At 39.1% G+C, this 20,438-nt stretch overlaps 1 protein-coding gene across 1 annotated transcript in view; it reads left to right on the top strand.

Annotated features, from left to right (window-relative positions):
• Positions 1–20,438, top strand: part of TBCK (TBC1 domain containing kinase) — a 201,886-nt gene that overhangs the window by 22,811 nt on the left and 158,637 nt on the right. Inside the window, exons 3-4 of the mRNA XM_049786875.1 lie at positions 15,322–15,436; positions 18,691–18,764. Of these exons, the coding sequence (XP_049642832.1) occupies positions 15,322–15,436; positions 18,691–18,764 (189 nt within the window). The remainder of the gene's footprint in view (positions 1–15,321; positions 15,437–18,690; positions 18,765–20,438) is intronic.

Below are 20,438 nucleotides of genomic sequence, written 5' to 3'. Positions count from 1 at the left end.
ATGCAGAAGGTCATTGGTTCGAATCCCAGCATCCCATATGGTCCCCCCGAGCCTGCCAGGAGCGATTTCTGAGCATGGAGCCAGGAGTAACCCCTGAGCGCTGCTGGGTGTGACCCAAAAACCAAAAAGAAAAAAAAAAGGACAGAAGGAAGGAAGGAAGGAAGGAAGGAAGGAAGGAAGGAAGGAAGAAGGGGAGGGAGGGAGGGAGGAAGAAAGGGAGGGAGGGAGAAAAGAAGGGAGGGAGGGAGGGTGGGAGGGAGGGAGGGAGGGAGGAAAAGCTTGTATCTTTTTTTTTTTTTTTTTTTGGTTTTTGGGCGACACTCGGCAGTGCTCAGGGGTTACTCCTGGCTGCCTGCTCAGAAATAGCTCCTGGCAGGCACAGGGGACCATATGGGACACCGGGATTCGAACCAACCACCTTTGGTCCTGGATCAGCTGCTTGCAAGGCAAACACCGCTGTGCTATCTCTCCAGGCCCATCTTTCTAATGTTATAAAATCTGTAAAACTTTGGAGCATTCATATTCTCCAAACACAATAAGTTTGTACGAGGACCTGGAGACTATCAAAACAGGGATTTTTCTTTTAATATAAGGTGATGCCACTTGTGCTATTTTTTTTTTTTTTCTATGCTTGAAAGAGAAAACTCCTTACCATTTTCCTTAGAGTCAACTCAAGGTTGAGTACAAGGAATTCACTTTTGGAGAGCATGGCTCTCATTTCAGTGGCTTTTCTATTTTACTGTGCCAGTGCTGCATTTTGCCAGTATTTCTCTTCAGTTTCAGTTAAATGATCAAAATTATTTTTTGGAAACAGAGGCATGGAATTCAATTAAACTTCTATAACGAGTAGGTTTCACGAAACCCTTACAACATTTGAAAGATTTGTTTGAAGTCATCTCATATTTGGTGCCATTGAACCAACTTAATTGTTACCCTAAAGCCAGATTCAAGATACTGAAATGTGTGAGAGAGAGATGTGTATGTATGTATGTATGTATGTATGTATGTATGTATGTATGTATGTATGACTGTGTATGTGTGAGGGGAGGAGAGAGAGAAAAAAAGACTCACTCCTATTAAAATGAACACAAGAAAATAGTATGCATTTTAAGTCTCGATGCATTACGGAGTCTTTCCCTTTCTTGCTGGTGTTATTCCGATCATGTACTTTTGCCTATTCTATAAAGGTGCCAATAAGTGTAGCTCACAGACATAATCAGTAGAGTCTTGGCGTTTTCAGTAGAGTTTCTGCTTTGTCCTTAACTGTGTGAGTGAAGGCAGGGGGAGCAGTGCAGACATGCTTCTTTAATAAAATAGTTTGTCGTGTTTTTTTCAGGGTTATGGTTCTGAAATTTTACCAGAGAGCTATCTTCTCGCTGAGGTTGAATACGGAGACTTTGATGGGAAACAGGCTATTTCTGCAACTGTTCAGTGATTTGGTTGAAAATAAAAACTGACTTACTGGAACTAGCAAGTTTTTTTTGCCTCTGTTAAAAGGTTGCGTACTCACTGAATTAGAATCTGCAAGGAATTTTAGGAGTAGGTAGGTAGTCTTATTTAGAATATAGCCTAATGGTGGAAATTAAGGCTGGCATACACAATTTATCTTCAAGGGCCCTGGTTGCATAAGCACTTAAAATTATTACTGGGTAATTAGATATATTTGAGGTAAATATACTGACATTTTTATGTTTAAGCAAAACATGGAAAATAAGGTGCTTAGACTGAGAATCTTGCATCTCTCTCTCTCTCCATCAACATACCTCTATGGCAGACATTCTTCTCCTTCGCCTCCTTCTCTTCTTTTTCCCTTTCTTCCTTCTCCTCTTCTTCCTACTTCTTTTCTCTCTCATACCTATATCCTTGAAGTTGTCAGAGATCATAGATATGATATTGCCTTGGTTCTATGTCTCATGTCTCTACTATCCCCTACTTTCTTTAGTTCACATCTCCACAGGTAGTTTGAGAGCCTTATAGGACTGGTTTTTCTGTCTTTGCTTTTAGGCTCATTCCTACTCCTTGTCATTATACTTTTCAAAGATTAGTCCATCCTCTGCATTTTTAGTGTGTAGCTGAGCAGAAGTTATTATTGTTTATGAAATCTAACATACCAAGTGTTTCTTATATCTTTCTTTCTTTCTTTCTTTCTTTCTTTTTTTTTTTTTTTTTTTGGTTTTTGGGGTTACTCTTGGCTCTGCACTCAGAAATCACTCCTGGCAGGTCAGGAGACCATATGGGATGCCGGAATTTGAACCACCATCCTTCTGCATGCAAGGCAAATGGCTTATCCATGCTATCTTTCCAGCCCCATATTTATTCCTTTATATATTTTTGAGAAACTTTGCCCTTTCCCATGGCATAAAATATCCTCATGTTTTAGATTTTATGTTGGATCATTAATGTATCTCAATTTAATGTGTGTGTTTGTGTTTCAACTTCAGTGTTGCCATATGGACATCCTGTTTCCGCACACTTTTCGTTTAAAAGACTGTGCTGCTTACTTTGGATTTCTTCAAGCTGCTTTTTTTTTTGCCACACCCAGTGATGCTCAGGGATTACACCTGGCTATGCACTCAGAAATCGCTCCTGGCTTAGAGGACCATATGGGATGCCAGGGATCAAACCAAGGTCCATCCTGGGTCAGCCGTGTGCAAGGCAAATGCCCTACCACTGCACTATCACTTTGGCCCCTGCTTCAAGCTTTTAATGAAAATTCAGTGGCCATGTAACTGGTCTGTTTCTGGTCTTTTTTTTTTTTTTTTTTTTTTTTTGATTTTTCGGGTTATACCCGTTTGATGCTCAGGGGTTACTCCTGGCTAAGTGCTCAGAAATTGCCCCTGGCTTGGGGGGACCGTATGGGATGCCGGGGGATCGAACCGCGGTCCTTCCTTGGCTAGCGCTTGCAAGGCAGACACCTTACCTCTAGTGCCACCTCACCGGCCCCTGTCTGGTCTTTTAAGAGAAGCCCCACTCTGCCACAATGTACTATTTTGTTTCATGTTTCTCATTTCTATGTTGATGCCAGTATCAGTATTAATTCCTCTGTTTCTTAGTGAATTAGAAGTCAGGAAGCCCAAGTTTTCCAACTCTGTTCTTTCCTTTCAAGATTGTTTTAGTTATTTTTGCTTTTTCGCATTTTCACATAATGCTATCATAAACTTCTCAATTTCTCCAAGTATTTTCTGGTTTTTGGATTGAATTACACGTATGGACCAATTTAGGAGTTGCTGGTGCTATCTCAGTATTGAGTCTTCCAATAAATAAACTTGTTTCTCTCCAAATTTTAGTCTTCTTGAATTTCTTTCCGGAACATCGTATAGTTTACAGTGTAAAGTACTTACTGTTTGGTTAAATGTATCCCAGAGTATCATGATTTTATGCAACTGTAAATAAAATTATGTTTTAGTTTTCAGTTGTTGGCTGTCAGTACATAAAAATGCAATTATCATAGATATGTGGCATATAAAAATACAAAAACGACTTGGGTCACAAAAATTAATTATGTCATAAAACTTTAAGAATAAGAAGAGAAGAAAAAGAGGAAGGGGGGCAGAGAGATAGCATGGAGGTAAGGTGTTTGCCTTGCATGCAGAAGGTCGGTGGTTCAAATCCTGGCATCCCATATGGTCCCCCAACCTGCCAGGAGTGATTTCTGAGCATAGAGCCAGGAGTAATCCCTGAGTGCTGCCGGATGTGACCCAAAAACCAAAAAAAAAAAGAAAAAGAGGAAGGGAAAAAGAGAAAGCAAAGCATATTTTATAAAAATACAAAGCTTGGGGCCGGGCGGTGGCGCTGGAGGTAAGGTGCCTGCCTTGCCTGCGCTAGCCTAGGACGGACCGCGGTTCGATCCCCCGGCATCCCATATGGTCCCCCAAGAAGCCAGGAGCAACTTCTGAGCGCATAGCCAGGAGTAACCCCTGAGCGTCACAGGGTGTGGCCCAAAAACCAAAAAAAAAAATACAAAGCTTATTTATATTCAATGATTATATCAATTTATTTATATATACATTTATATATATAATAATTTGTGTATAAATTATTTATATATATAAAATCTATATATATAAAATCCTAAAGAGGGGCCGGAAAGATAGCTCCAGGATTGAGTGCATGCCTGGCCTAGGTTCAGTCTTCAGCACTGTATGGTTCCCTGAACCACAAGCAACCCCCAAGCACAGAGCCAGGAGTAACTCCTACCCCAAAACACAGACACACAAAATAACAATACAATTCTAAGGAAGCTGCTAAAAGACTTTAAGTGAGTTTAATAAGATCACAGGAAATAAGGCTAATATTAAAAATTGTCAGCACAATATTTAAATAAGCAATTAAAAAAGTGCCAGCAGTAAGATGTTTGAAAGTGTTACCCAGTTAGTGCTCAGCAGCAAATGATACAAATTACTTAGCATCAGTTTTATTTTATTAATTACATGTGATTAAATCTTTATCCTGTAAGATACAATAGTATGGTCTAGCACAGATGCATCAGCCTATAGATATGAAACAGCTTTAGGTAGACAAAAGTCCCTGAATTCGGGGGATTAGGGGTAGTGATACAGAAAAGTTACTAGACAATTTATCTGGTGGTCATCTGAGGCGAGGTAGTTAGAAAACTGGAAAACTTAGTGTTTAGAGGATAAGTGTATCAGTATAGTATTTTACTCCAAAACGGATTAAGAGGAGGACTGGACCTTTGGGCCATACCTGGCTCTGTGCGTGGGGATTGCTCCAGCACCGTCTGGGATATTGGGATTGAGCCTCGTGCAGTGCTGTGCTTTAATCCCTGTGCTGTGTCTCTGGTCCCAGAGTGGTATTTCTGGTAGAATGGTGGATGAGTCTGTCCGTACAAGGGCTAGGGGGATAGATAGGTCACAGCAGAGAACAGGAGCAGACTCAGAGCTCATTACAGAGACTGACATGGCGTCTGTTAATGGGCTTCATTTATGAGAGAAATAATCTGTGCTAGAAAGCAAAATAGAGTATGAGAGTTCTCAAGTGTTCTTCTCCATCCTAGATTCAGTAAATATCTCCCCACACAGCTTTAATATCTGAGTAAGTCTGCTCAGGGAAGTCATTAAAATGGCAAAAATCACCCTCCCGTATACCTAAATGAATCCACCTCCTAAAAGGCGTTCTTCGCAGTCATTTATCTGGATGTACCGTGGTCTCCAAGACATTTTCAGTTTTGTTCTACTTAAAGGTCAGAAGTTCTGGACATTCATTGTTGTGCAGTTAGTTCTGGGTGAAAAAGGACCTCACTCTGCAAGTCAGAATTGCCTGGGCTCTCCCCTTCAAGCTGTGCACTGACGTTTTGGCTCTCTGTCCGCTGCTCTCACATATCTGCCCATACAGGGAGGACTTTGGTGTCAGTGGTGGTAGATGAGGATTGGCAGGAAATGGGAGCACAGAATTTTCTGAGCTCACGGCAGTGCTCTATTTCTGGACTGCCGCTTCAGTCCTAACTGATGTATGTATTTATCATACACTTGTCAAGTGTCCTCTATTGACTCGTGTAAAATGAAGAAAACATTGGTAAAACAGGTCTCACCCTGGATTCTTCCTCTTTGTTTGTGAAATGGTCATTTCATTGTCATGGAAATAGTGAAATAACTCAGCTTATAATATTGGTTAATTTACAGAATTATTTTGGGGGCACACAACTAGTGGTACTGGTCTCACCCTGGATTCTTCCTCTTTGTTTGTGAAATGGTCATTTCATTGTCACAAAGAAATTAGAAAACTGTTCTGCTTTCATTGTCATGGAAATAGTGAAATAACTCAGCTTATAATATTGGTTAATTTACAGAATTATTTTGGGGGCACACAACTAGTGGTGCTGAGTGTTTACTCCTAGCTTTGTACTCAGATTTCAGTCCTGGCAAATCTCAGGGGTCCAGGGATTGAACCCATGTCAGCTGCATGCTGAAAGTACTCTGTCTGCTATACTATCACTCCAGCCTCTATAGAATTTTTTTAATCCACATTTCTCTCTGTAGATGACAGATATTAGGGATAATGTATGTATGTGTATTAACCAGGGCATGTTAATTGTTCTGTTTTTCTTTTTAGGATCAGTGGCTCTTGATCTCCACTTAGCTTCTGTTCAGTGTTACATTTACCACTTTATAAATTTACAAACTGAGGCAAAATGAAGTTGGAACAGTCGCCAAGCATAGCAAATCAGTGGCAGATCATCCTGGCTTTCTGTCGGAATCTCAGACCACGAGACTATGCTTTCCATATGTATTTCCATCTTATCAAATTTATTTTCTGCTGAGAAAGGAGAGTTATCTAGTGTTCAAGCTGAAAAGTTATTTTCCAATTTATTGTATCCTTTGGAGAAGTAGTCACATTCCAGGCTTAGAGCTTTCAAGATTGGTCATTTTGGAGGACGAATTGAATCATGAAAAGTGCCAAATCTCACAAGTTATATGGATTTTTCATTTTAAAAGAGTGACTACAAGATAATTTTTAGGTAAACAGCTAGTCAATGTGGCTTCCACTTTAAAACATCTGTATCTGAGGCAAATGACTTCTTAACTTTTGTCTGGATGGGTGTCTTTTCAGGCCAAGACATGTGTACCCAGTAGTGAGATGAATTATTTCCGCTCTTAATTATAGAAACTTTCTTTACTTCTTCTGTAGGAAAAATGCTCCATTAAATATTATGGTATTTTAAGCAACACGTCAAAATATAGTAAGTGATAAGTGGAAAATTAAGAGCCTCCAAGGTATTAGCTCATTGCTGAAAATACACTTTCCCTAAAATCTGGAAATATGAACCACTGAGTTGCTGAAAGACACAGAAGAGTTGAGCTTGTCTGTTCCACAGCTCTAGGAGGATAGTTTGAACTAAAGAGAGCCAGGACCATCCTGTTGGAGTGACCAAAAAGAACTCATTCGTATTTCAGTCTTTTCCATTTCATAAATCACACAGTAGCTCACAGTTTGGTCTGTGTTTCTTCTTCTCGCTTAAAATCTTAGCTTGGGCCAATACCAAGTGAGGCAAGTGTGGCTGACAGGATTGTTTCTGAGGGACTGGTCAGGTTTTATAAGGTGCAGGAACATCTTGAACTCATCGAGTCCAGAAGTGTGTTTCCTGTCCTGGCCAGCTGACAGTGTGGGTATTTTGGCATGTGTATTGACCCTGAGAAACAACATGGCTCAGGGATCTGAGGAAATAGCATGTGTGGTTTTCGTTACCACCTATACATGATCAGCTTCCAAGACTATCTCAGCAACCCTGACCTCTCACTCTCTTTCCTGGCCCTCATTTCTTGCCATCTGAATAACATTGCTTCTTGGAAATGTTGAAAATATCAAAAAGAACTGATGGTTTCAGGCTGATAAGAATTTCTTCTTATTTTATTTAAAAAGATCTTTATTGAAGTATAACTGATGTACTTATATATTTATTTATTTTTAGGCTTTACACATATAACATCCATCTATGAATAAGCTAATAGACATGTTTATTGCCTCCAAGATTCAAGATTGTTTTATTTTTATTTGATATCAAAACTTATTTTTAAAAAAAAATCTATTCTCTTAAAGGTATAAAGATACATATAATACCACAGAAAAGAATCTCTAGGTCTTACTCATTTTGTGGAACTGAACCTTCATACAAGTTAAGCTACAACCATTTCCTTCTCTCCATAGTAACCACAGTTCTATTCTCTTATTTCTGTGACTATTGAAATACTTCCTTTAAGAACATGCACCATTTGTCCTTCTGTATTTGCCTTTTTACACTTAGTATAATGTACTTTGGATTCATCCATGTTGTCACAACAGCAGGGTTTCTTTCTATTTTTTAAGTGTGTATAATATGTGTGAGATCTCATATTCTTCATCCCTCTGTCAGTAGACATTTAGGTTGTAAAAAAGAATCCTTATGGCATGTTTTAAATAGAATAGAATTAGTCTGCCTGATCATTTTTTGCCTAGGCTTAATATTTATTTTAGCATATTTATTATTCTTACCTCACACATATAAGTGAAACAATGAACCATTTGGCATTGGTGGAGATGAATGTTACCTTGATCCGAATGATGGTTTTATAAGTTATGTGTATGCCCAAGCTAAGCTTTATCAAATTTAGCCACTAATTTGTACAGTTATGCTTTGTAAACTAGTAAACATGATTAATAACTGGGAGCATGCTCATGCCAAAGAGCATTTGCAAAGCATATGCCCCAACTTTGGGTTCAGTCATTGGCACTTTGTGGCCCTCTGAGCCACAAAGAGTTTAATCAGGTTCTGGAGTGATAGCACATCAGGGAGGTCATTTGCTTGGCAAGTGGCCAACCTAGGTTTGATCACCAGCATTCTATATGGTCCCCTGAGCCTGCCAGGAGAAATTTCTGAGTACAGAGCTGGAGTAACCCCTGAGCACCACCACATTTGGCCCCCAAAAACAAAAAAGCTTAATTGAAACTCCCATAAGACATTGACGTACAATTGAACAAATGGAAATGTCCTTTTTCTCAATGATAATAACTCAAAGTCATGAAGGCATTGTTTCTCTTAGATATTACAGATTTAATGTCAGTACAATATAAATATTATAAATATTATTTGGGATATCTTACAACAACTTAGTCTAATTTATGTTATAGCCAGATATCAATGTTATTATCTTATTATCCAGTATACCATGTTCTTCTTTGAGTAACGAGAGGAAGTGGTATTTGACTTGCATCCATTTATTGGACATACATTATTTTCTGCATATTTATTGAACACCTGCCTGAGAGAGGTGATGACAACCACAGGAACTTGAATAAGCTTGTCCCATCTTAGGCTAGAATAGAAGAGACAAGCGCCAAGAGAAATCCTCACAGTGCAAGTGGTAAGACTGGGGCAGCTTTGCCAAGTGAATGAGAAGGGCTTAAGTTTCCTGTCACCCACAGTCCACAAAAAGACTAAAAAGCAAGAAAGATGTCAAATAAAGAAAGGCATGAAAAGATGCCAGGAGAGGTAACAGCCTTCTCAGAGTCCATCAAGTCAATGTGATTCAAGGGTAGGTTTTTGGGAATAAGACACAAAGCAGTATGAAGGCTTATAGTAGAAAAGTGAAGTATTTTCAGGGCCTGGAGGTTGAGTGTGGAGTGTGCACTGTGACAAAGTGCCCAAGTGGGGGAGATATTGCAATTAGAGGTATAGCACATGTGAGGTCATCCCGTCCCAAGGGTTAGCAAAGAGAGAATGCATGGTTTTGGCCTCTGTCAGGTTTAGCCACCTAAACTAACAGTAATCGATAGCAAAGGAAGGACTATGCAAGATACAGTTCCTTTGAAAATATATCTGGGGAGTGATAAACAAAGTATGTGTGCTATTAATTCTGCTAGCTTCCAGATTGGAAATTCATTAGGCCGTATTCGAAATCCAAGCACAACCAAGTTCTCTTAGGCCTGAGAAGTATCAGCCTTAGTTTTTATGATGGATAGTGGTGATGGTAGTTGTAAAATCACCTCAGGGCTGTATTTCCAACACCAGGTGAATGAGTCTGAAGCACAGTCACACATGAAATAATCCAAACCAAGCTAAAGGTGAAACACAAGTAGCCTGGAAATCTACTTCATATCAAGAGCGAGCTGCCTGCCAGGACTGTCATTTTTATTGAGTATAGAGACCACCCCCCAATTGGGGAGGAAGGACAGAGCAAGGACAGATAGCTCAGGCTATCCTGAGCCAGTCCCACCCAGATTTATTTGTAAGAACATATATTTGAGGGCAAAACTAAATTGTAAACAAACAGATACGAAGGAACCAGGGATGATCTTTGTTTTGGGTAAAACAAGATATAATAGAACAGGTGGTATTTTTTTTTTCTTTTTTAGTTTTTAATGGTCCTTTTCCAAGATGAATGATTTTTTATACCTGTTTTGGTCTCTGCTACAATAAATGCTTTTCCACATTCTCTTTCCTTCTTAAGACTGAGGAAAAGAATGATTCTCAGCTTCTAACTTATTTATTGAGTTATGCTTGTATTTAAAATTTATTTAGTAGTTCAGTTATACTGAGATTATCAGTTTAAAATTATCTTTTCACCTCTACTGTAGACTTTTTGCTGTTGGAGATGCGTATGTTCCCCTTGATCTTAAAAGCACACTCCAAGCAGTGAAGACCAAACAGTGAAGGCCCACTTCTTTGTTGTGTTTGACTAGAAACAGAACCTTTTAAAACATCATCTTGCCTTAAAAATTAGAAATGATTCGGGCCCGGAGAGATAGCACAGTGGCGTTTGCCTTGCAAGCAGCCGATCCAGGACCAAAGGTGGTTGGTTCGAATCCCAGTGTCCCATAGGGTCCCCCGTGCCTACCAGGAGCTATTTCTGAGCAGACAGCCAGGAGTAATCCCTGATCACCGCCGGGTGTGGCCAAAAAAAAAAATCAGAAATGATTCGTGATGACTTTGAAAGCTGTCTTCTGATCATATTTATATGCTCATAATCACTAAGGACCTTATGTTCACTCAGCTTTGTTGTCAGAAAGAGTTGGAATATCTGAGAAGAGCATTTTCAGAAAGGAAAATTGTGGTTTCATTATAGTTTGTTCTGTTTTTGCAGGGCAAGGGGTGTCCTCTCAAGCACTCTTCCAGGGTTCAGGAATGACTCTTGACAATACTTGGCTGCTTGTTGGGGGCTCAGAATTAGGGCCTGGGTGCCGTGCTGCTCGGACCCTGTGGTGCTGGGGATCAGCAGGGCCACCTTTGGTGATGCTTGGGGAGCCATGTGGAGCAGTTTGAATCACACATTCTCCCCCTGGCATCCTGACCTAAAGTTCTGCTTGCATTTCAGTTCCAGGGTGAGCAACACATTTCCCTGCCCTGATTCTGAGGTGGTAGCCCAGGGCTCTACCTCCAGTGGCAGGGTCCCTGGGACTACCCATCTCTTGTGCTACCTCTCAGCCTCCAAGTGTGGTTCTCTCAAGTGGCCCCTGAATCCTAACTGCTATATTCGAGTACCTCCAGTTTAAAAAAAAATGACTTGGGAATTCATTGATTAGGTAACTCCTTTTTAAGTTGTTCTTAAATTGTGTGAATCCCATCCTTAATCCTAATATCTTCTAGAGTACACTTTCTTTTTTTTTTGGTTTTTGGGCCACACCCAGTGACGCTCAGGGGTTACTCCTGGCTATGCGCTCAGAAGTCGCTCCTGGCTTGGGGGACCATATGGGACACCAGGGGATCGAACCGCGGTCTGTCCAAGGCAGGCACCTTATCTCTAGTGCCACCGCCCGGCCCCCTAGAGTACACTTTCAATTAAACTATTACTGGAAGTCATTTTTTAACCTTGCTCTATTAGTTAAATGGGTACTTCAAAATCTTGGTTGTAAAGTCAGCATTGAATTAGCAGCATCATATAGATTTAAAGACAATTATTTAAAAAATTCCACAGATAGTGGGTCTGGAGCAATAGAACAGTGGTAAAGCATTTGCCTTGCATGCAGCTGATCCAGGATGGACCTTGGTTCGATCTCCAGTGTCCCATATGGTCCCCCAAGGCAGAGCGATTTCTAAGCGCATAGACAGGAATAACCCATGAGCGTCCATAGGGTATGGCCCAAAAAGAAAAACAAAATTCTACAGATAGTGATTATTATTTCCTCATTATTATAGAAAACCACAGATAGTGATTATTATTTCCTCATTATTATAGAAAACCACGTTCTCCTTTCTCTTTTGTAGCTTACACTTGAAAATAAAATGTAAAGCTCAGTCCTAAATATCTGAAAGGGCAGAAATGCAAATTTGATTTATTCTGATTTAAGCCAAAGTGTCCTGATGCTACCACTTTAATATGATATAGTCTGAGGTAGCTACAATTTAACTTTGTATGCTTGAATTAAAAAGAGTTAGTGTATTATCCATTTACCTCTTCATTTAAATAAGAAAGAGAATTACTCTACGGAATGATATCAGCTATGTGGGATGAATTTGAATATGTCCTTTGGATTTCCTGAACCCGATTACCCTGCTTACTAAAGAAGCCCTTTCAGTCTAGCCGAAATAAGGCGAGAGGTAGCACTGGGAAGGATTCTCAGGACACTGGCGCAGAGAAACGGGCTCTCTAGAGGTGGCATGGTGTGGGGGTGATATGTGAATGGAAAGTACAATTAAAGTCTTGTAAATATTTCAGAACCTCAATCAAATTTAAATAAAATGCCTTCCAAATTAAAAAAAAATCAGTGTATTAGCTCATCAGCTTAATGATAACATGTTTTGAATGCTATTTTCCAAATATATTGGTTAATAAATTGATTAAAAACAAGTAGAGAAAGGAGGTATATTATTTGCATAGGCAGCTAGCAATTTTAAAGCTGGTTTAAAAAGAAAATGACTTGAAAGGTTTGGTTTAATTTCCAGATGGTAGTGAAGTATTGTGAAACTAAGGCCCTCTAGTGTCTCAGCTGAATATAGCAACTGCTTTTAAGATTTTTGTGAGGAGTGCATGTGTGTGTTTACTATGAAATTAATATTAATTAACATTTTTTCTCATGCACGTTATCCAGCTCCCCACCCATCACCTGTGGCTGACAATGAGGCATTGCCTTGTTTTCATAACCCGAAGATACAACCCAGACTGGAAGTGGTGGGAAGAAACCCTTCTGAAAAAGACTACACATGTGTGGTTCCTCAATTAATAAAACTGTCATAGCTCTTCTCACACATTCAAAAGATTAACAGATCCATAGTCAAAGTGCGGAATCTATTAGAAGAAGCAACTAGAGAACTGAAGAGCATTAACTGAAATTAAATATCATAATGAGATGGGCCTAAAAGCCATCCTCATTAAATAGATGATTGACATAGAGGATAGATGTAAGTTACCTGTCTGCTATGATTTCTAAATAAAAGGACAGTAGAGGGAGAAAATAATGAATTACAAATCAATTTACTTTGTCATGCTTCTATGTTCAAGGAACATAGGAGTTTTATAGGAAATGAGTTGTGAAAGAAAGCAAAGTGTGCAAATTCCCAAATATTGGGTTAAAATCTTATCATTCTAAGGAGAAGGTAAAAAGGAGCCCTTCAACTTTCCAGAGAGGACTAATTGGGTATTTTACAACAGAATTATAATCAAGCTGATTTTACACTTTATATCATTAGTAAAGAATACTTGAAGACAATGGAGAAATCCTTCCTAAGTTTAAGAACAAGAATTAGTTGAAGAGAAGCCAGGCTTGACTTTTCTGATGCTCAGGATCAAACCTAGGGCCTCACACACAAAAAGCATGAGTGCTGCCCACAAGGTACATGTCTGGATCCCAAGTCTTGTCCTTCTTCTGCCAGAAAGATGGTTCAGGGTGCTGGAGCACACACCTGGGCTGCCATGTTCTAGGTTTCATCCCTGGCTCCACCTGGCTTCCATAGTTCTGGAGTCCCCCTGCACCACTAGGGAGGCCCCTCAAACCCAAATAAACAATATTCCTACATATGCCCCTCCTATGAAAACTTTTACTATAAATGTATTAAGATTAAAATAAAATAAATACATGAAGAGTAATATGAGCTATATAAAACAATGGTAAGTGGTGATAACCTTTAGGGAGAGTTAGGAAATACAGTATTTGGACTAGAGAGATAGTACAATGGGTAAGGCATTCGCCTTGCATGTGGTCATCCCTTCCCTTGCCTGGGCTTCCTGTTGATGTCAATTCCACCTGGGGAATCAGACACACGGGTTGGGGGGTGCAGGATATTTTGAAGAAGAAAGGTCTGGCTGGGGGGAAGGGGAGGTAGAAAAAGAGGCAGAGAGCAAGAAGAGGAGGAGCAGACAAAAAGCTGCTTGGAAGAAAGAGCTTAGCATAGAAGTCATGTGAGGAAAAGCATATGGTGATTAGGGCCTTGGAATAAAGCAAGCTGACTCCAAAGAAACTCCAACTGCTTGTGAATTAATCTCTCCGCCATTTCCCTACAATCTTCAGACCCGTCTGCTGAAGGGGCTAGAGGTGCTTGGCATGCTAAGGGACATTAGACATTATACTTTAATTAAAATAACAACCGACCCAGATTTAATCCCTGATACCTGAGCACTGCCACGAGTGATTCCTGATTGCAGAACCAGGAGTAACCCTTGAGCATCACCAGATTGTGCCCTCCCTCCCAAAAAAGTAATTATAGTATTCCCAAATCCTGAATGCAACATCCTTTTCTCTTAAGGAGGAGTTAAATGGCTTCAACGTGTACACTCTTCTCTACCTATTAGAGTATATCTAATATATTATACTAGTAGATTGGAATGTGCCATTCACTTTCCAACTCTGGAGTAAAAATGCTCAGGTGTTTTCAAAGTGGCTGCTCATGTTCTGGTTCCTTGTTGTCTCTGATGTCTTATCCCACTTGGCCCTTTCTGCCACTGACTCTGCTTTATTTGGAGCTACTCTGTTTCCCTTCAGTTCAGGACCTTCCTCCTTCACCCTCAGGCTGAACCGCACATTTCCTGGAGAGCACAATGTGTTCTATTTCCTATAGATTCCTGACCAAGTGTCATCTTCTTAGGGAAGTCTTCCCTCATTAAACACACATAACAGCCCACCCCTTTCACCCCAGGACTTTCTTCTCAGCCCTATATTTGTCTTTAGCACATAGTTCCATGTCACTTTACTTGTTTGTATTTACTTGTTTGTTGGAAGGAAAAAGGAAGGGAGGGAGGGAGGGAGGGAAGGAGGGAGTGAGGGAGGGAGGGAGGGAGGGAGGGAGGGAAGGAGGGAGGGAGGGAGGGAGGAAGGGAGGGAGGGAGGGAGGGAGGGAGGGAGGAAGGAAGGAAGGAAGGAAGGAAGGAAGGAAGGAAGGAAGGAAGGAAGGAAGGGAGGGAGGGAGGGAGGGAGGGAGGGAGGGAGGGAGGGAGGAAGGAAATTGGTATGGACAGAAAGGAAGGAATGGGAGAGAAGAAAGAAAAAAAGTAAATCGTTATAGAAAGCAAGCTCATGTCTCTACCATTCAGTTTTGCTATTTTGTCTTGAGCAGGAAATATGGTTTTTATTACCATAATTCTGCGATATATATAAATATATATGAAACTTTCCTTATTATTTGGCAAACTCAAACCTGTAGATCACATACTACCATAATTTGACACTGGAAAAATCAAATACTGGGAAACTGTAGGGTCTTTTTTCAGATCAGTTCTGTTATAATCAAAAAAGCACAGAATAGGTACAATTTACATATTTGAAAAGTATAGATTCTATTATCATTGATCAGGAAAAACAATGAAAATATAACTGAATTTTATTACTAAATATTATTTCATTTCTTAAATGGGTTCCTTATACATTTTGTAACTAATCTATTTGTGAATTTTTTTGTAGCTATTCAAAAGTTTTGTGCATAGCATTTGAAGTTCTTCAAGGCTTGCAGTATATGAACAAACATGGCATTGTACATCGGGCACTCTCTCCTCATAATATTCTTTTGGATCAGAAGGTAATGATGAAAGAACACATTTAATTTTAACATCTCTGAGTTTAGGTTAGGAACTATACTGAAATCACTCCTGTTGGGTGCAATCAGAGGGATTAAAGAATAAGAATATGTATTTAGAATAGTCATAATGAAAAGACTGTATGAAATGTTATACTGTGGTTCTTAGAGGGGAAACTGCATTTAAATTACAAATAATCCACATGTTTCAAATAGCCAAAGGAAACAGGAGAATTTTTCTACCAAACTTACCTGGGCGGTGGGGGTCATGAGGAACCAGGAGGGCCTTGTGGGGCCTTGTAAAGGCAAGTGAGTACCCAGGTGGTGGGTTGTGTTGAAATGATGCAGTCATGAAACTACCATTAACAATATTGTAAGTCACAGTACCCTAGATTTCAGTATGCCAAAGTCTACATGCCATTCTCATAAATTATTTCACCCCAAGAGTTATTACTTAACTTCATTTTCTGTTCGGCTCATTTCTGAAACATGCATTGTATCCCAGTCCCTCTCTGGATTTGCTTAAATCTTAAGCATTTTTTTCTCATAGCACAACTCTTATCTTTTCTTCCTTTTCACTATTTTGTCTTATTTTATTCTTCATTCATCTTCTTTTTTCATTAATTTATTAACTCTATTTAATAGAATATTTAAATTATAATTTAAGTTCATTTCAATGTAATTATTATAAAGTAACATATAAAGAAGCAATAAAAAGACATTTACAAAATAAGAATTTTCTTTGTCAATAATGAGTAACTGGGGCCGGAGTGGTGGCGCAGCAGTAGGGCATTTGCCTTGCACGAGGCTAACCTAGGACGAACTGCCGTTCAATCCCCTGGCATCCCATATTGTCCCCCGAGCCAGGAGCGATTTCTGAGCACATAGCCAGATAGCCAGGAATAACCCCTTAGCATCACTAGGTGTGGCCCAAAAACAAAAACAAAATGAATAACTTCCGTTACTTTTTGTATAGCAGAGCAGTGTAATATTTGGAATTGTCTTTTTTTTCTAGTTGGGGCCACGCCCACTAGTGTTCTTCATTCATTCTTTTGTTTACCAGATATTATTATCTAACTTATTTCTATATTGGAGTGTTCCTTGGAAATCACATGTAGAAGTAATAAGAAACTAGTTAACCTGCCTAATAGATTTTTGTGTAACAAGGTGGTGTATCTTCAAGAATAATCACAATTCCAATCATTTATTTCTTTTTATAAGCATTACAAATTATAGAAGAAAATGATGCTCATTAATTTCATATCTATGTAAGTAAAAAATTGATCCAATGTAAGTTATTTTAAAATATATTTAGCAATGCTGTTTAATTGATGTGCTCAAGAATAAGAAAGCAAATACAATTTTAAGTGACTTAACTTTTAAATAGACTTAGGCATCTAAGGAAAAATTTGAAGAGGCTTATAAAAATTTTATTTTTATTTTATTTTATATTTTTGGTTTTTGGGTCACACCCAGCAGTGCTCAGGGGTTACTCATGGCTCTACGCTCAGTAATCGCCTCTGGCAGGCTCAGGGGACCATATGGGATGCCGGGATTCAAACCACCATCCTTCTGCAATGCAAGGCAAACACTTTACCTCCATGCTATCTCTCTGGTCCCATAAAAATTTTATTTACCTTCATCAACAACCTCACTTCTTTCATAATTCTGGGGGTTTTTTTGGTTTGTTTTTTTTTTTTTTTTTTGGTTTTTGGTTTTTGGTTTGGATTTTGGGCTGCACCCAGTGGCTCTCAGGAGTCTATGAGCCCAGAAATTACTCCAGGCAGGCTCAGAGGACATATGGGATGCTGGGGATCAAACTTGGGTTAGCCATGTGCAAGGCAAATGCCCTCTGCTGTGCTATTGCTCTGTCCCATTCTAGTTATTCTTTTTCTGGGGGGTGGAATCCCACCGACAACGCTCAGGGGTAACTTCTGGCTCTACGCTCAGAAATCACTCCTGGCAGGCTCAGGGGATCAGATGGGATGCCGGAATTTGAACCACCGTCCTGCATGTAAGGCAAACACCCTACCTCCATGCTATCTCTCTCTGTTCCCTCGTTCTAGTTATTCTTTGTGTGTGTGTGTGTGTGTGTGTGTGTGTGTGTGTGTGTGTGTAATCCCGAACCAATGACCTCCTACATGAAAGGCAAACGCCTTACCTCCATGCTATCTCTCCGGCCCCATTCTAGTTATTCTTAAACAACTTAAAACTGGCTGGAAATCTAGATTTTCTTACTAATGATTTGTGAATTACATTTTTTTTTTTTTTTTTTTTTTGCTTTTGGGTCTAAACCCAGAATTGCAGATTACTCCTGGCTCTGTACCCAGGAATCACTCCTGGTGATACTTGTGGGACCATATGGGATTCCAGGTGTCAAACTTGGGCTGGCCAAGTGCAAGGCATATGCCCTACCAACTCTGCCTTAGTTCAGGCCCTGAATTACTCTTTTTTAGGTAAAGAACTCCTGTGTCATAAGGATTGGAAAGATAGTACAGTGGATAGAGTGCTGGGCCTGCATGAGGCCTACCGTGCATATGCAAGGCCAGCATCCCATATAGTCCCCTGAGCATGGCCAGCAGTAATTCCTGAGTGCAGAGCCAGGAGTAAGCCCTCAGCATTGCCAGGTATGGCCCAAACAACTAAAACAAAAACAAAATGAACTCTCATATCAGGGTTAATTTATAACATTGTAAATAGATTTGCAATTCCCTTAAATTCATAGAGAAAATTACCACAAATATTCTAAGCAATTATTTAAGACATATGAGAACATCTTTACTTTTAAAAAGAGTTGGTAAAATGTTTTAAAAAATTTAATGTTGGGGCCGGGCGGTGGCGCTAAAGGTAAAGTGCCTGCCTTGCCTGCGCTAACCTTGGACGGACCGCGGTTCGATCCCCCGGTGTCCCATATGGTCCCCCAAGCCAGGAGCAACTTCTGAGCACATAGCCAGGAGTAACCCCTGAGCGTTACCGGGTGTGGCCCAAAAACCAAAAAAAAAAAAAAAAAATTTAATGTTGTTTATCATTTTGAAATGAAACAATGTGTGCGTATACATTTACTTATATCAGTGTATATATGCATAATGTGCTCATATAAGCACACCTATAGTTGTAATACATATAAATCTACAAACATTGGCAGATTGCTTTTAATAAAATGGCAAATGGAAATGTTTTTCTTACAATCCGTATTATTTTTATAAACTCTGTCCTAGTAGAACTATCTCCCAGTGATTCCCCCTTCATCATTGCAGGGGCATGTTAAACTGGCAAAATTTGGGCTTTATCACATGACTGCTCATGGCGAAGATGTTGATTTCCCAATTGGGTAAGAACATGTTTTGTTCCTTTTCTGTTTTCTGTCTTCTGTTTTATGTTTTTGCTCATTTTAATGGTATTAATTTTTGGTAAAAAGCTGTTTTTATTAACATATACTATTTTCATATACTTAAAAAATAAGACACTGAAAAAAAAAATAAGACACTGGTTTTCCTAGAATAAAGATTCCTAATGTTCATCGTGAATTGATGTGGGAGAGAACTAATGGTAGTTGTCTATCTAATAAGGCTTTTTTTTAATCTTACAAGGCTTACTAAATGATTCTTTAAAAATATATTTTGTTGTAGGGTCTGCAGCAAGGCTACCAGGGGTAGATAGAGCATTTGCCTTGCATGTGGCTGGCCTGGGTTTGATCCCCAGCATCTCATCTGGTCCTCTAAATCTGCCAGGAATGATTTCTGAGAACAGAGCTTGGAGTAACCAGAGAGCATATCTGGGCTTGATGCCTACCCTCCCACAAAAAGTATTCTTATTGTAGACACCATCTTTCACAAAACAGTATAGGATATCATGCAAATGTAGACCCAGGTTTGATCCCCACCCCCTGAGCCCACCAAGAGTAGCTCTGAACACCGCCAGATGTGGCCCCAAACAAATAGAAACCAGTGCTTGTCAATAATCTCATGGGGACATTCCCTGTATTAATGTTGCAATAATTAAGGAGCATAAATTCATAATATTTTAATTTTGCATTTCCCAAACTGGGGATATGGACAAGTTTATTTCATGAATACAAAATCAATATTATATAACAAAGTCAACTCTTTCTTCTTTGTTCATAATAATCCCTTTTTGGGGAATTTTATATAAATTTTTTTATATAAAGAGTGATAGTCCACCTGGTAAGATGCTTTCTGGGTTTGATTCTGAACATCCCATATAGTTCCTCACATACTGCCAGAATTAATTCCTTAGTTCAAGCCAGTAGTGTGGCCTCAAAAGCAATATATATACATATACATATATCTATAATATGTGTATATATGCATCATATATATCCCTTTTCATACAATAAAAATGAGTAAAACTCTACTTCCTTTTAAGTCACTTTTAAATATCATTGCTATGGTTTCTTCATTTTGTGAATTTGTCACTGAGGACTCCAAAAATATAATACAAAAATTATTTTTCTTTACCTTTTAGCTAAAAGTGCCTTGGATTTCAGTAATTAACAAAAAGAAAGGAAACAATTTTTCTTAATGCACATTATGATTTTGAAGAACTAAGTTTAGATTTAAAATGCTTGGATAGAATTGGTCTGGGGTTACCATTTGGTCTGGCTCACTTTGAAGTCTTAGACCAAAAGGGTCTGACCAGAAAGTTTCAAAGAGCAAAATGTGAAATACTAGCCAGGAAAAATAAAGTGATCAAACAGCTAAGGCATGAAAGAAAATATTTACACCAGAAGAAGCTTGCAGTTGATTCAAAAGACAAATATTAAGAAACAACAAAGTAAAATGCTAACATCTGTTTCAAAATATTGTAAAGAGTTAGAAATTGGACATTCATTTTAGTTGGCCAGTAGCTTAATACCTTATTAAAACATCAAACAGATGATGAAAGCCACTTATTTTTACCTCACTGGGCATATGGCAGAACTTTTTTAATTTTCTTTTGAGTGCTAAAATACTAAACTAAAGAAGAGGCACTTGTTGAAAGGAGA

Source organism: Suncus etruscus, chromosome 14 (assembly GCF_024139225.1).
Source record: "Suncus etruscus isolate mSunEtr1 chromosome 14, mSunEtr1.pri.cur, whole genome shotgun sequence".
Taxonomy (NCBI): domain Eukaryota; kingdom Metazoa; phylum Chordata; class Mammalia; order Eulipotyphla; family Soricidae; genus Suncus; species Suncus etruscus.
This window is presented reverse-complemented; position numbering and strand designations above follow the sequence as displayed.